The following is a 14268-nucleotide window of genomic DNA, read 5'->3' as shown; positions in this document are numbered from 1 at the left end:
TAACAAATAACGTTTTATAAAAAAAGTCGTATACATTTCAAAACATGACATCGAAATATACGTCAGTGAGTTCACGCATTATCGCCCTTTATTTTTTATAAATGATTATAAAATAAATTAACACACGTATTGACGTAATATGTGCGGTATATCTGTGGTTAGTAATCAGCGATTACATTTTTAATATACATAAATAATGAAGGCCATTTATTAAAATACATAAATAAGTGTAACAAGAGGAAGTTGAAGAAAAACCATTTATTTAGTCTTTAAGCAATCTGACTAATAACAAAATAAAGATAAGATGCTGTATACAATTAAATAGTAGGAAAAGCATAAATAAATGCCAATTGGTTTTTGACAATTTTCAATAAAAATATTTTGAGATGCATTATAATTTTAATTAATGCCTAATTATTCATAATAAGCTGTACAACAATATAAATTTGAGGAATTATATTAGTCACGTGTAATTAAATAGTAAGATTATCATTGAATCTAGTAGTAGATGCTATATTGTATTTGTAGATATGGATTCTAAGAACTGTTTTTAAAACTCTTCGGCAAATGGGTAATATTGTCCATCTTTCCAGCTGAAAATAGATAATTAAAAATTCAATTAAAATACTCTTTCTAAATTAAAATGTTAATAAAACACTAACGATGTCATCGCCAAGTATCTTTCATTATTATTCAGACCCAAGAGTTTATCCATATCTTGAGAAGAAATTTCAAAGTCAAATATGTCGAAGTTTTCTTGGATTCTATGCTTCTTTACCGATTTGGGAATCACCACAAAGCCACGATCGATGTGATATCTGAAAAAAAACATGTTTTTATATATTATTCTTATATTTTAATAATATATGTACTTATAATACAAGTCGGTAATTCGCAGTCATTTATTTTAATCAATTGTAAATACAGCTTCATAATCTATTACCTAAGTAATATTTGAGCTGGAGTTTTGCCATATTTGGCAGCCATTTCTGCCACTACGGGATCTGATAGCAAATCACGATCCTCTGGTCTTGGATTCGGTCTATCAGGAGAACCTAGAGGACTATAAGCTGTCAATACAATATCGCGATCGGCCATCCAATCTCCCAACTTTTTTTGACTCAGATAAGGATGACACTCAACCTTAAATCAAAAACATTATTACGAAACCCCATAGTTATACTTAAATCTAAAATAAATATAAGCACCTGATTTATAACTGGTTTAATAGTGCACTTTTTTAAAACCCTCTCTATCTGCAAATGATTAAAATTAGAAACACCGATACTTTTCACCAATCCCTTTTCGACCAATTTTTCCATCGCCATCCAAGTATCGACGTAATCTACGTTGGCATAAAGTACAGCGCCATTTGCATCGCGTGGCACGATCTCGTTGCTTTCCTAATTAATAAATAAATTATTAACAATAAAAAAACAAAAGGAAAAATTGATATTACGTATATAATTACAATGAAAGCGTCAGGATAGTGTATTAGATACAAATCCAAATATTCGAGGCCAAGATCTTCCAGCGACTTTCGGCAGTTCTTTTCCACGTTCTTGGGATCATGATAAGTTGTCCATAGTTTGGTGACAATATAAAGATCATCTCTGTAATCAGTATATGTTTTAAGACATGGCTGGGGTTAATTTGGCTAACATAAAACATATGTAGAGAACATTAAAATAATATGCTTACGAGTAATGTTGCTATCACATTTTATTTCATTAATTATAGACGGCTAGATAGTGAGATGACGTTTTATATATATGTATATATGCTATTAGCAATGTATAAAATTTGTCTTTACGCATAATATATTATATAATAATAAATAAGATACGAATATTTACACAAATATACCGTATTGCGAAAGTACCATTATAACATTATCTGTTTATGCCGATTTATTTAGAAAATATTCACAATTTAAAAATAATATACCATTGATTAAGTTACTGTTAAATTAATTTTTACATATTTTACTGTACCCGAACTAAGTAGATATAAAGACACGAGTTTTCTCATTATATTAAGTAATCATAATGTAAGAAGGCTACAATAAAAATTACCATAAATAATGACGATATTTAATATCTGCTGTCTGAAGTGGCAATCATTATTTTTACATAAAAATATACTCAATTTGTATTTGTATTACTATTTGGCTAAGATTAGATACTCGCCACAAATCTGTGATAAGAACCAAATAGTTATTTCAAATTGCTATCCTTTACTTACTCAATATAAAGGGAATTTGTATGTTCTAAAGAGCAATGTTATATAGAAATATTAATTCAGACAGGGAAGTGAATTTAGGCTATTATATTTGGTGCCCAATGGTTGATCATTCTGGAGGCATCATAAGATTCCCTATCGAGCTCGACGGTTTACCGTTACATTCTAGTTAGAATCCACTACTATTTGCCTCTCAGCCATACACCGGGGGGTGTTACACTGCGCTTCTAAAGAAATATTCACCATTTCATTTTTATTATATAATAATGCTCTTTTCTTATAATAAATACAAATACTTTATTGCTTTTGGAAACAACAATAGTGGAAACACATTTAATAATGTCTATATTAATTATATTTATTTAAAAAATCTTTGAAATTCTGCGCAAAATTAAAAAAAATCAGATACATAAGTAGCAAAATTATGGAATGAAGTTAGTGATATTGTAGGTTAGTCAAATTTATTCATTTAACAATCCAGAACTGATGCCGATCCCCTAGAAATAGAAGTGGGAAGGGTGTCGCACGCAACAAAGAAAGAGATAAAGCATGCTATTTCGTGTAACGCTACTTCGTCCACACGACATGGGAATCTTATGAAGCATCCTGGAGCGCAAAAGAGCAAAATTTTCAACCGACGGAATTCAATATAATAAACATTGTCGGAACCACTAATAAACGTTGCGTAAAAAATATTAAAAGATCTCATAAAACAAATTGATTTGTGTTCATTGTATCTTCTAAGAAACAGCTTATTTGTGTCATCAGCATAAATAAAGGATATTGCATATCTGAGCGTACGTTAATAAATTTTTGCATAAATACCTAGCCTAATTATAACATCCCAGTAAGCATACCAGGATTCAATAATACAGTTTATTAAAATCCGTATTAGAAAATACGTTTTACTGTCCTTTAGCTCTTAAACGTATATAAACCTGTACACTGATATACATAATAATTTTATTTAGACACTTCAGTATGGAACTACTATAGACTATAGTTCATCCGAATTTTTACCAAGCGAAACTACGTCAAATCGACCCAGACGATCCTTAAAAAACCGAGGAAATAGTCGTTTTTCATTTTAACTGTCTGATCTAAATCTCAAGATTTCAACTCGATCAATGATAATCGGAAGCTACAGTAATATTGATTATTGTATGCTACATTTTAAACTGTTGAAATTAAAAATAACTTGTTAATGTGTGGTGGTTAAAAATAGGCGGGAAGGGGGTGGCAGTGTCCTAAACTCTAAATAGTATATATGCGTTTGATACATTTTAACCGACAATAAAATTATATTTATACTAGTGAAATTATAATAATTTTACTCGTAATACATATTCACTGCAACATATATGTATGTAAATATATTATAGAGCGCTAAAATTAAAAATATGTAGATAAAATTGCTTCGTATTAATATAATCGTATCAATACTTTTCTTAGAGAACTCGTGTACCATTGTTTTATCTGGTTTCACTGGCTTACCATCAATAATAAAGTCAATATCGGCCTTGATGAACTATTTTTATTTTGTTTACAATTCTAATCAGGTTCAAGTTTATCGACCGCATAATAGAATAACAAACGCATTTCGTCAGATTCATCATCATGGTGAGAACAAATCAATTAATTAATGCGAAAGTAGCACATCTTATCTATTTCTATTATTAAACAATTTCCTAGAAATGTAGATATTAGACAAATATTTTATTAAGGCACTACGCTCATTGTGAATATTATGTGTATGTATAAATAAGGATAGCATTTCAGCACAGCAACCTCTTAACGACGCCTTCTGCTATCTTTTCGGCGATGGCTTGCCCCACCTCTTTTTCGTTTTGATAGACAAAAGCTCCATCTATGTGCCTGTAGCCGATGTCAATAGCATCTTTTATAGCTTGGACCACTTCTCCAGGCTTGGACTGAAATACAAAATATGAATATGAATTATCATAATAAAAAATTGGAACAAATTATTATATATTTTTATGAGCCTTGAGAGCAAATATATTTTTGGTCTCCTAATATTTAAAAAAAGATAAGGGGCCACAAATAAGTCCTGAACTTCGTTGTATCTTAATTCACAAAAATATGTCATAGTAAACGGAAGAAAAACATTAATCGCTTGTTTTGACAAAAAAAATTACTCAAAAATCATTTAATGGCTGATCTTGTATTTTTGTTTTAAATTAGATTCATCTATTAAATCATGCAAGTTTTTAAAATCACTTAAATCAGATCATATTAAAAAATAATAATAAAGATAAATATTTAATTTTTTAGTAAACGTTACATTACGATATTAATTCTGCAATATCAGAAATAAACTTATTTCTGATATTGCAGAATTAAGATAAATATACCAGTTCAATCCAATCCATAGGATAAAATACATAATATATATATTTATATTTAACAGCTTATTAATCACCGATAGAGTTCAGGCTTCCTATAATATTCTTCATATTCTCCTTCAATCCTTTGACCAAACGGGAATCTTTGTTTTATTAATCTTTGTATATTTATGTTTAATAAGCACAACTTCTATAGCCGTTGCAGTATATTATTTTTTAAATAACCAAGTGCTAAGATATCAATATAGATAATAATATTAATAACATAACTTAGATAATATGTATGTACGTTACATTCAGTATATTACATAACAAGTTTCAAACTCATGTATTTTGACAATTGTTCATATGTTATTCATCAAGTTAATCCTATTGATTTAATAATAAAAAATAATATCAAATACAATGCAAAATAATAAATAAATAAATAAATCGTTTTTTGTATGAAAGCGTTGAAAGGAAGGAATATATATAATATTTAGTTGCTCTGTTTATATGACATTATAAATATAATAATATAGTATTAAATTGTTCATTTATGTATTTACATACATGTGTGTTAATGATTATATGTTGAATATGATTACATAACTGAGTATATTTAATTACTTTTTTTATCAAATGACTGATATGAATACATGTATAACATATACCTTCCAAGTTCCTAATCCAATTGCTGGGATTGCAGTACCATCATTCAGCTTGATCAAAGGAATGTTGGCGCTCATGTTCAACCTGTTCAATTTGAATCAAACAAGTATACTGAAGATGGCACCGATGGTGGTATCGATTTTTATATACCTCACACGATTCATAAAATATGAACATGCTTAGTTTGCACTTACTTCTTTATCTATAGCACCACAACTTTATTTTTAACGATTTTTGAAGACGTTATCTGATAACCTAATATAAGAGCTTATCACATCGTTGCAAAAACTAATTACAGCAACTTTAATTTGTAGGTCGTTTTTACACATGTTATTTTGAGTGATTAAATGTTATTTAAATACAAAATTAATTACATAATATTAAATACACAAAAATATAAATATTTTGTATTAACTTCCTTGCCTTTCATTGTTATTTGCGTCATACATATTACTACAACCAACTATTCCTGAACGTTAATCGTGACTGATATACTTCCTAAAAGTAAATAAAACTAAGGTGAATACACTGAAAATGCATTAGATATACTAAAAAATAATTTACACTGTCAATTGTTATTTTGAACTATTTTATTTTCACAGTCGGGACCATCCATAATCGTTGCGTTTAAATCAGTATTGCAAGATCTGTCAAAAGAGGAATAGCTGAAAGCAAAACAATACAGCAGCTTTTCTGTTAATAGACCTCCGAAATCCATTAATATAAAAGCAAAAAAATCACCAAACCCCTTACAAAAAACGGTCAGCCCTGAATATATTCACCGAGTAGGTACCGAACAAATAGCATTCCAGAGTCCAATCATTGTTGCTAGATTTATACAATCCGAATCAAGAATCAAGGTACAAGAAAATATTATATATTGCGTTTGAAAAATAAAGCTAAATCTCCACCTTGCATTGTTAAAATTGGATTAAAGGTTCTTCCATCAAAATTTTCATTTGGACTAGCACTTCTGAAATACGAGAGTTACAGCAAAATACAGCAAAACTCCCGCTAAGCCAAGGTACGCCAAACCGAATCGACCGTTAAAATTCCGAGAAAATAAATTTTCTCCTCAACTGTCCGATCTAGTCCAGCCAAGTAGTCACCCCGAATCTCCAAGATTTCAACTCGATCCTTGATACGACTTTTAGACTGTAGTCACTCAAGTGATTACAACTTGTCACGTATACATATAATTATTACACAAATTAAACGGCCATATTTCAGATAACGGCATACACATTACTTTAAAAATATTTGTTCAAAACTAATATCGTACCTGAAAAATCAACAGAGAGTAAAAGGAAGTAGAATGATTTGCTCTAAAATTTTCTAGTCATGTTATAAAAATACTAATAAAAAGTATATTATTTATTTAAAATGCTTAATTAAAATTAAAAATTATCTATATATTGTTGTGTTTTATAGTAATAGTTTAATTTAACAGAATTTAAAATCCATTCAATTAATTATGACGCAAGAAAATAATATTTTTGTATTTTGTAAAATGAATGAGTATGTTCTTTTAGTATATACATTTACTATATATATATAAACTTTAATTAATTAAACATATAACACACCCCCAGTGTAGTCTTAGATGTAGAATATTCAAAACTTATCAATAGTTAAATATTGTAACTAAGATAAGAATGTAACACTTTAAGTTTAAACTAGTAAATATATTACAGCTCAGTTTTATTTATTTTCTTCTTCTTTATGGCAAGCAATTTGTTTTATTTCTAAAAATAAAATGTAAAAGAATGAAAATTAAGAAATTTATCTCGTTTAGAAAGCGATTTTTACCGAAACACAATGACTGTTAATTATTATAGATATCTTGTGACGATTCGTCATTTTTACATATCATATGCGTAGTGTAAAATTAATAATATTACATTGACAAATTGATAAAATGTAGCTTGTAAATTCAGTAGATTTATATATTACTTTTGAATTCTTAGATTTGCGATGCTACACTTTTTTGCTACAGTGTATTACTTCTCACCTAAGCAAAAGTCATATGTAATATTAGAATATACGTCTTTAAACTACTGTTAAAGACCCGCGATAATATAACCATAAAAGTTGTTATTCTCTAAGATCGAGTTCAATTATTGGAGATTAAAGGTGACTGCTTGGCTGAACTAGAGCTGACGATCGAAGTGAGAGCGGATGCAAACTCTGGAATTGACTGTGGATACGAGTTGACGAAAGTGCCGAAAGGAAGTAAAGTGATTTTCTACGTCAGAGTTTTGGCTTCGGGAAAGGGAGAGGATCAATGTCCTTATTTCTCTAAATAAATTATTTAACTATTTCGGTCGTTGGAGCTGGTTTTATAATTTCGGGAACAGTAGTTTCGTTTCCTACGCGCTTGAAAACGGTATTTTGGGGTAAAGATCTTGGGTTGCATCTAACAATCGTCTTAAGAGTGCTTATTTTTGTCGACGAGATAGATCCCGTTCTAGCATTAATCGTTTTAGGCAAGATGACCGAATAGATAATAGCTGGTACTCTATTATACTCCGTTCCTTTTGGGAACGCTGCTCTATTCCTTGCATATGCAATGAGAAAACATGGATTACTTTGTATGACCCTTTTGCCGAGTTTTGTTCAACTAATTGCAATACAATGATTATGTATGGTCCAAATATTATATTAATTAATTAAGTAAATTTATTTACACCATATCTTATTATGTCGACTCAATATTTGATGTTATGTCATGCATATCCTTTATTAAAATATCGTTATCTGTATTTGTATATATATATAAGTATCAATTTTAAAATATTTTAAATACCAAAACAAAAGAACGCACAAAATGTATATATTACTATAGACAAATTAATGACAATTTTTATACAATTATTAGATATATATTTTGATATTTTATGCTTTCCAATCTATACATAATTAATTTATAAATTATCTACATTAATATTATAAAATTAGTATAATTCAATGAGTATAGCCAGCAATGTTTACCGCATAAATTATTGATAAGAAAATTGCTACAAGCAACTGCTCTTATCGATCGCTAATAATAAACATTGGGCTATGAAATATTTACAGAATCACTTGTTTATCGCCGGCGTAGTCATGGTTATTCACAAAATTTTCTGGTAGCACATCTCATATTGATTTTTTATATATTTTTATGCAATTCTCTGATAAGGCTCTTATCAAAAACATACATAAATCATTCGAATAGATTGATACACATATTCTATCGATAGTAAGGAGGTCGCGTATGGGTCACTGGATTACTCATTTTTGATAAGCGAGTATTTGCGAGAGCATATTCTGTTTTTATCTTATGTTTCTAAATCGAAGATGAATGCAAAAATAATGTTACAGTATGTATTCTGAATAATCTGACGTATATGCGTACCTACGTGTGTATAATATTGCGCACGACCTAATAATCAAAGGAGTCATACATTTTGATATTATTGTACAGTTATCATGCGTTTTGATTAATTATGATATTTTTTACACAAAGGAAACAATAGAACGCTCCTACAAAGCATTTCATGTATAATAAACAGCGATCATTACAGATAAAAGCGATGCAAATGAATTCATCCAGGAAGTCGAATCACACTTTTTTTGTTAGGACAATATACAAAATAATTATTCTTTCAGTGTTTATTTGTAAACGGACATTGCCAATAATACACTTGTGGTTCAATACTATATTAAATAAGGAGGTAGAGTTTTTTTATTTTCAAACCATTTCGTTCTTCAGTCAATGTGTTACTTTTCTCACCAGTCATATTTTTCCTCGTATATTGCCTTTAATAATAATGTATAATTGTTGGTATTATTCGGGATGACACAGCATTATTATTAACATCTACATATAAATAATATTTATTATTTTAATTGTATTTTTCTGGCTTGTTCACTTTATGTAATCGTAGTGATATTTATAGCAATGCCCTTTAATAACCATATTGTATCAAAAATAAATGGTAACAATTTTTAAGACTACAGTTCAATAAACCAAAACATTTATGAAATTGTCTTACGTATATAATTTAAAAAAATGGCATAATTGAGAATAATAAGATACGCGTAACTACCAACAATTATGAAATTATTTATTTTTATATAAAGGCAGCTTCTTTTCAAAGCTATCAATCTTAAAGACACAAGTTTTCTTGAGTAATTTTCCTCATATATATGGTAACATCTTAGCATTGAAAATCGTAAAAATGATTAGGATCAATACCCCTCCCCCCGCCCCTCCGTTCCTTATCTTATTAGACTTGTTCTTGAGTGTAAATAGGTTATAACCTCATTAGTTTCTTCATCATTAAAAATGTGGAATCTATGATAGTTTGTATCTCAATTTAACACGCGAAGATATCACCATCGCTGCATTCGATGTATTTTTTAATTTTATGTTATTGCTTCTATCAATTCTTATATAGCACTTCCATATTACATATAAATTCTTCTTGCTTGCTATGACTCTATATACTTATGCGATGTATAAATATTATAATTAATGGTTATTTTTCAGTAAAGTTATATTTTCACTAGTGAAGTCGCACATTTTCACCAATATGTATATACATATTTCTACTAGCAAGAATATAATTTAACTGATACGTGCTAATATTCTGCTCTGAAATGTCTATGAAACTCAATTTGACTTTTGTGAAATATTCATTTCCTGTTCAAACCCAAACTTAACCAAAATACAAATTAAGCCAACTTATCTCTTAGGGGAAAATAAGCGGAAGAAGTACAGATAGATCGCATCTCTCATATTGCTCTATAGTTTGTCTGCACTTGGATTATGTTTTAAAAGTATTATAGCTGTCCTTACCGATATTACTACGGACTTCTAATATAAGTGTTGGTCAAAGTATATTTAAATTGAATTTGGGAATCGAATCGAACATAGTGTAATATCCAAGTGCAATAAAATCGTGTCGGCGCCGTTGCAGTGGGAACGCTCGACTAAAATTCGGTTTAATACACCGCTCTTATATCAAAGTCCGTAGAAGGGATTGAAATAATACTGGAATTTTCAATACCGGTATTACCGAGAGAAAAACAGTCAATACCGGTATTACCAGTATTGACATTATTTTATTAAAGACGTAAAAATAATATCCATTCATTCAAAGTCGAATTGTATACTTTATTGCTAAGTTCATGCTGTAATATTATATATTGTTGATACATTCACGCATTTTGAGAAAAATCGCAAGTTTCAAGGGTCGGAACATTCTCTTTAAAGATATTGTATAAAGATGTAGTAACTATTGTCGTCTCATATTTTTTTTTTAAATATAATAAGCAAGCAGGTCAAATTTTCACGTTGATAGTGATAGTGATAGACTACCTGGTGTCCGACAGCTTTTTCAAAATCATAATTTTTGAACAAGTGTATGCAAATTACTAATATAATTGTAAAATATTTTTAACTTTAAATCATATTAATATCTATTTTATATACAAACATTATTTTTTTATGTATAAATTTACTTATTTGTATATTTGTTTTCGCAATTTTTGTTTGCGCAATAATCACCGAAACACGTAATTTATGTACTATAAAACATAATATGTGTTTTATTTATTGCATGGTCGAAAAAAACGATGTTATTGCCAACAGTAAAAAGTAACGCATAAACCGTGACATTTGAACTGTCATCAATAAGCAACTCGCACCTGATATTGACGTACAGGTTCTTGTTAAAAAAGATGCCTTTCGATCACAAAGTAATTTAATAAACATTGTGATACTTATAATTAGTAAATATATTAAAAAATAACAACTTTTGACTAAAAAATTTGATTTTTTATATGAAAAATTCATTCAATTCATTCATTGATTATTAATTAAACCTAATTAATATTATGAGTGCAATAATTATTTTTCAGTTATTTCCCGCTCTCCGCAATGACCGATTATTGCGAGCTGCTCGCGGCGAAGAAGTGGATAAAGTACCCGTTTGGGTGATGAGACAAGCTGGAAGATATTTACCAGAGTTTCTAGAGGTTCGCGCTAAGCACGACTTCTTCGAAGTGTGCCGCACCCCTGAATTGGCGTGCGAAGTCACTCTTCAACCATTAAGACGCTTCAAACACCTGGATGCTTCTATTATATTCAGCGATATATTAGTCATTCCTCAAGCGGTGGGAATGATTGTTGAGATGCATCCTGGAAAGGTAATAACTGCGTTATATCGCTTGTGTATACATATTTATTAATTTTAATATAATATAATTTTAGGGTCCAGTCTTTCCAGAGCCTTTGAATAATCCCGATGATTTGAAAAAGTTGGAAAAAAACGGAGCCGTATCTCGCTTGATGTACGTCGGAGATGCTATAACGTTAACAAGGCAAAAAATCGATGGTCTTGTTCCTCTTATTGGCTTTACGGGTGCTCCGGTATGCAGTACAATTAATATAAATTCAATTAACAAATTATAACAACATATTTATTGTAGTGGACATTGATGGGTTATATGATCGAAGGCGGAGGAAGCAAAACGATGGAAAAATCAAAGCAATGGCTCTCTTCTTATCCAAAAGAATCAGAAGATCTTTTAAGTATGCTTACTGACATCATCATTGATTATTTGATAATGCAGGTTAATATTAAATATAGATATCTTATTAGCGAACACAATTATATAATAAAATATATTGTTATTAGGTCGAAGCTGGCGCTCAGTTATTACAAGTGTTCGAATCGAGTGCCGAGCATTTATCTCCGGAACAATTCGCAAATGTGGCGGTTCCTCATTTGAAAAGAATTGTAGAATCTGTGAAACGCGAACTCGGTAAAAGAGATTTACCACTCGTTCCTATGGTAAATTTCACAAATATCTAATTAGTCATTGATAAAAGCCAAATATTTACAATGTAAATCATTTCAGACGTTATTTGCTAAAGGAGCAGGTCATTCATTAAAGTTGCAGAGCCAATTGGGCTACGATGTGTTAGGTATAGATTGGACTGTAGATCCCGTTCAAGCTAGATCTGACGTCGGTGACAATATAACGCTGCAAGGGAATCTCGATCCGCAAGATTTATACAAACCTCAGGTTTAATAAATATGCCTTATCTACGAATAAATATCAAATGTTTAATTAATGATTATAATATTGTAACATTCTTAGGATGAATTAAGTGCGCTAACAACTGAAATGGCTAAGAAATTCGGCAAACATAGATACATTGCCAATTTAGGTCACGGAATTACTCCAGCAACTCCTATTGAAAGCATGCATACTTTCACCGAAACAATCCACAAAGCCTTATAGATATTAAGTAACGTGTCATTGCTTCTGTATTTTTTAAATTATGAAGACAATAAATTCTATTGGTGGTTTTATTTGTATTTTATTACCGTCAATGGCAAATTTAGAAGTTCTTAAAATGAAAAACACTTCCTTAGAAATCAAAATTGTATTTGTTACTGTGAAGTAAAATAAATAAACCTACAAAAATTAACTTTAACTGGCCAGAAGTGTGAACACTCTTCACGGATTAACATAATCTGAGACTCTCAATATTCTCATATTATGTTAATAATATGAGAATATTGAGAGTCGACTCATAAAATACGTATTGTGTGTTGAGTAAAAGAGATGCAAGATTATTTCTTATTTTATAAGCCTTTGAGAATTTATTCTAAAATCACCTTTTTATTTTCTTACTCTTTGACGTTTGAGGAATATTGTTATAAAGTAAAATAAAATACATATTCTATTATAATAACAAAAATATGAATTAATTATTTTTCTCAAAAACTCAACTCGGACGAATTAGAGTTAAAATTAGTAAGGATTTCTTATTTTTCAACCCATTATAAACAGTCCTATTTAATCCAAGTTTATTTTATTAGTACGCACTTCCTGTTTGCTTGCCAATACTCGACTGTTTTTAAAATTAAATCTACAGTACACAGCTATAAATAGACACAGTACCTAAGATTGATACATCAAGTAGACGATATATTTTTTTCCAAGAATCAGATAATTCAGGGATGGGAATACAAATAAGTAGCATTGTTAGTAAAATAATAACCAATATATATATACCATCTTTATCAAAATATCGGTTTTTAGAGAAACGAAAAATCTTGGTTTAATACATGAATCATATAATTTTTTCAAGTAAAATAAGAGAAACGAATGAATGGAACGACTACTACTCTTTTGAGCCACCAAGTATTTTGTTACCAGAATTAGTATTCTTGAATATATTATTCAAATTAGATTAATTTGATTTTACATTGACAAAATAAGCAAAAATAGCTTTAATTTTGCTTTGATGTTGATTATAATAGGCACATATTAAATACACACATTTAAATTAGAAACAGCGGAATTTTCGTTTTTAAAAATTACAAAAAATATGCTAATTATTGTTTTACAACGTGATTAGATAATTGTTTAGCATTCATCATATTGTGATTTTTAATAATAGTAAAGGAATAATGGATTAAGTCCTATTTTAGTAGAAGTGTGTAGCTTTCTAAAAAACCTTTTTTCAAAATTGTTGATAAAAGCTCTACAAATAATATTGTATTATCACAATCTAAGTACAGATAAGATAACAACGCACTTTAAAACTTTCTAAAAGTTTCTAGAGTTGTGATTATAGCTTTATATATTTCAAGGGCAATAACCCATTACCTGTTCAATTAATGAATCATTAATCGGTCAATGACGCCTATGTATTTTATGTTTAAATGCATGAAAATGTATTATAAATTTCAGATTTTCTATCTGATCATAAAAATAATTCTTTAATATGTGATCAGGATTTTATTATTCTCGAAACTTCAAGATTATCGAATCTAGACTAGAATGTAATGTTTTGTGGGATAAATATGTATTTTCGTTATTTGACGTTCTAAACTAGAATGTATCGTAATAAATAATATTAACCATTAATACATAAATGTATATCATTCATTATATTTTTTCCATACAATATATTAATTAGTTTACCAAATAGAGTAAGATTACGTAA

The 14268-nt window shown here is 29.3% G+C and overlaps 2 protein-coding genes across 2 annotated transcripts; one reads left to right on the top strand and one right to left on the bottom strand.

Annotated features, from left to right (window-relative positions):
- Positions 1-243: 243 nt before the first annotated feature.
- LOC148238989 (aldo-keto reductase family 1 member B1-like) lies at positions 244-5461 on the bottom strand. The gene is made up of 7 exons (XM_088182091.1): positions 5258-5461; positions 4030-4172; positions 1472-1613; positions 1209-1403; positions 944-1143; positions 663-818; positions 244-593 (listed from the first exon to the last, which is right to left on the bottom strand). The coding sequence occupies exons 1-7, from the start codon at positions 5330-5332 to the stop codon at positions 551-553; spliced, it is 954 nt and encodes a 317-aa protein (XP_088038217.1). The 5' UTR covers positions 5333-5461; the 3' UTR covers positions 244-550.
- Positions 5462-10891: 5430 nt separating this feature from the next.
- On the top strand, positions 10892-12620 carry Urod (uroporphyrinogen decarboxylase). The gene is made up of 7 exons (XM_088182081.1): positions 10892-11000; positions 11163-11450; positions 11515-11673; positions 11733-11876; positions 11942-12097; positions 12165-12332; positions 12408-12620. The coding sequence occupies exons 1-7, from the start codon at positions 10983-10985 to the stop codon at positions 12549-12551; spliced, it is 1077 nt and encodes a 358-aa protein (XP_088038207.1). The 5' UTR covers positions 10892-10982; the 3' UTR covers positions 12552-12620.
- Positions 12621-14268: the final 1648 nt, after the last annotated feature.

Source organism: Plectrocnemia conspersa, unplaced genomic scaffold (genome assembly GCF_051122295.1).
Source record: "Plectrocnemia conspersa isolate PC_06_02 unplaced genomic scaffold, ASM5112229v1 ptg000001l, whole genome shotgun sequence".
Taxonomy (NCBI): domain Eukaryota; kingdom Metazoa; phylum Arthropoda; class Insecta; order Trichoptera; family Polycentropodidae; genus Plectrocnemia; species Plectrocnemia conspersa.
The sequence above is the reverse complement of the archived record's forward strand: the minus strand, read 5'-3'. Positions and strand labels throughout refer to the sequence as shown.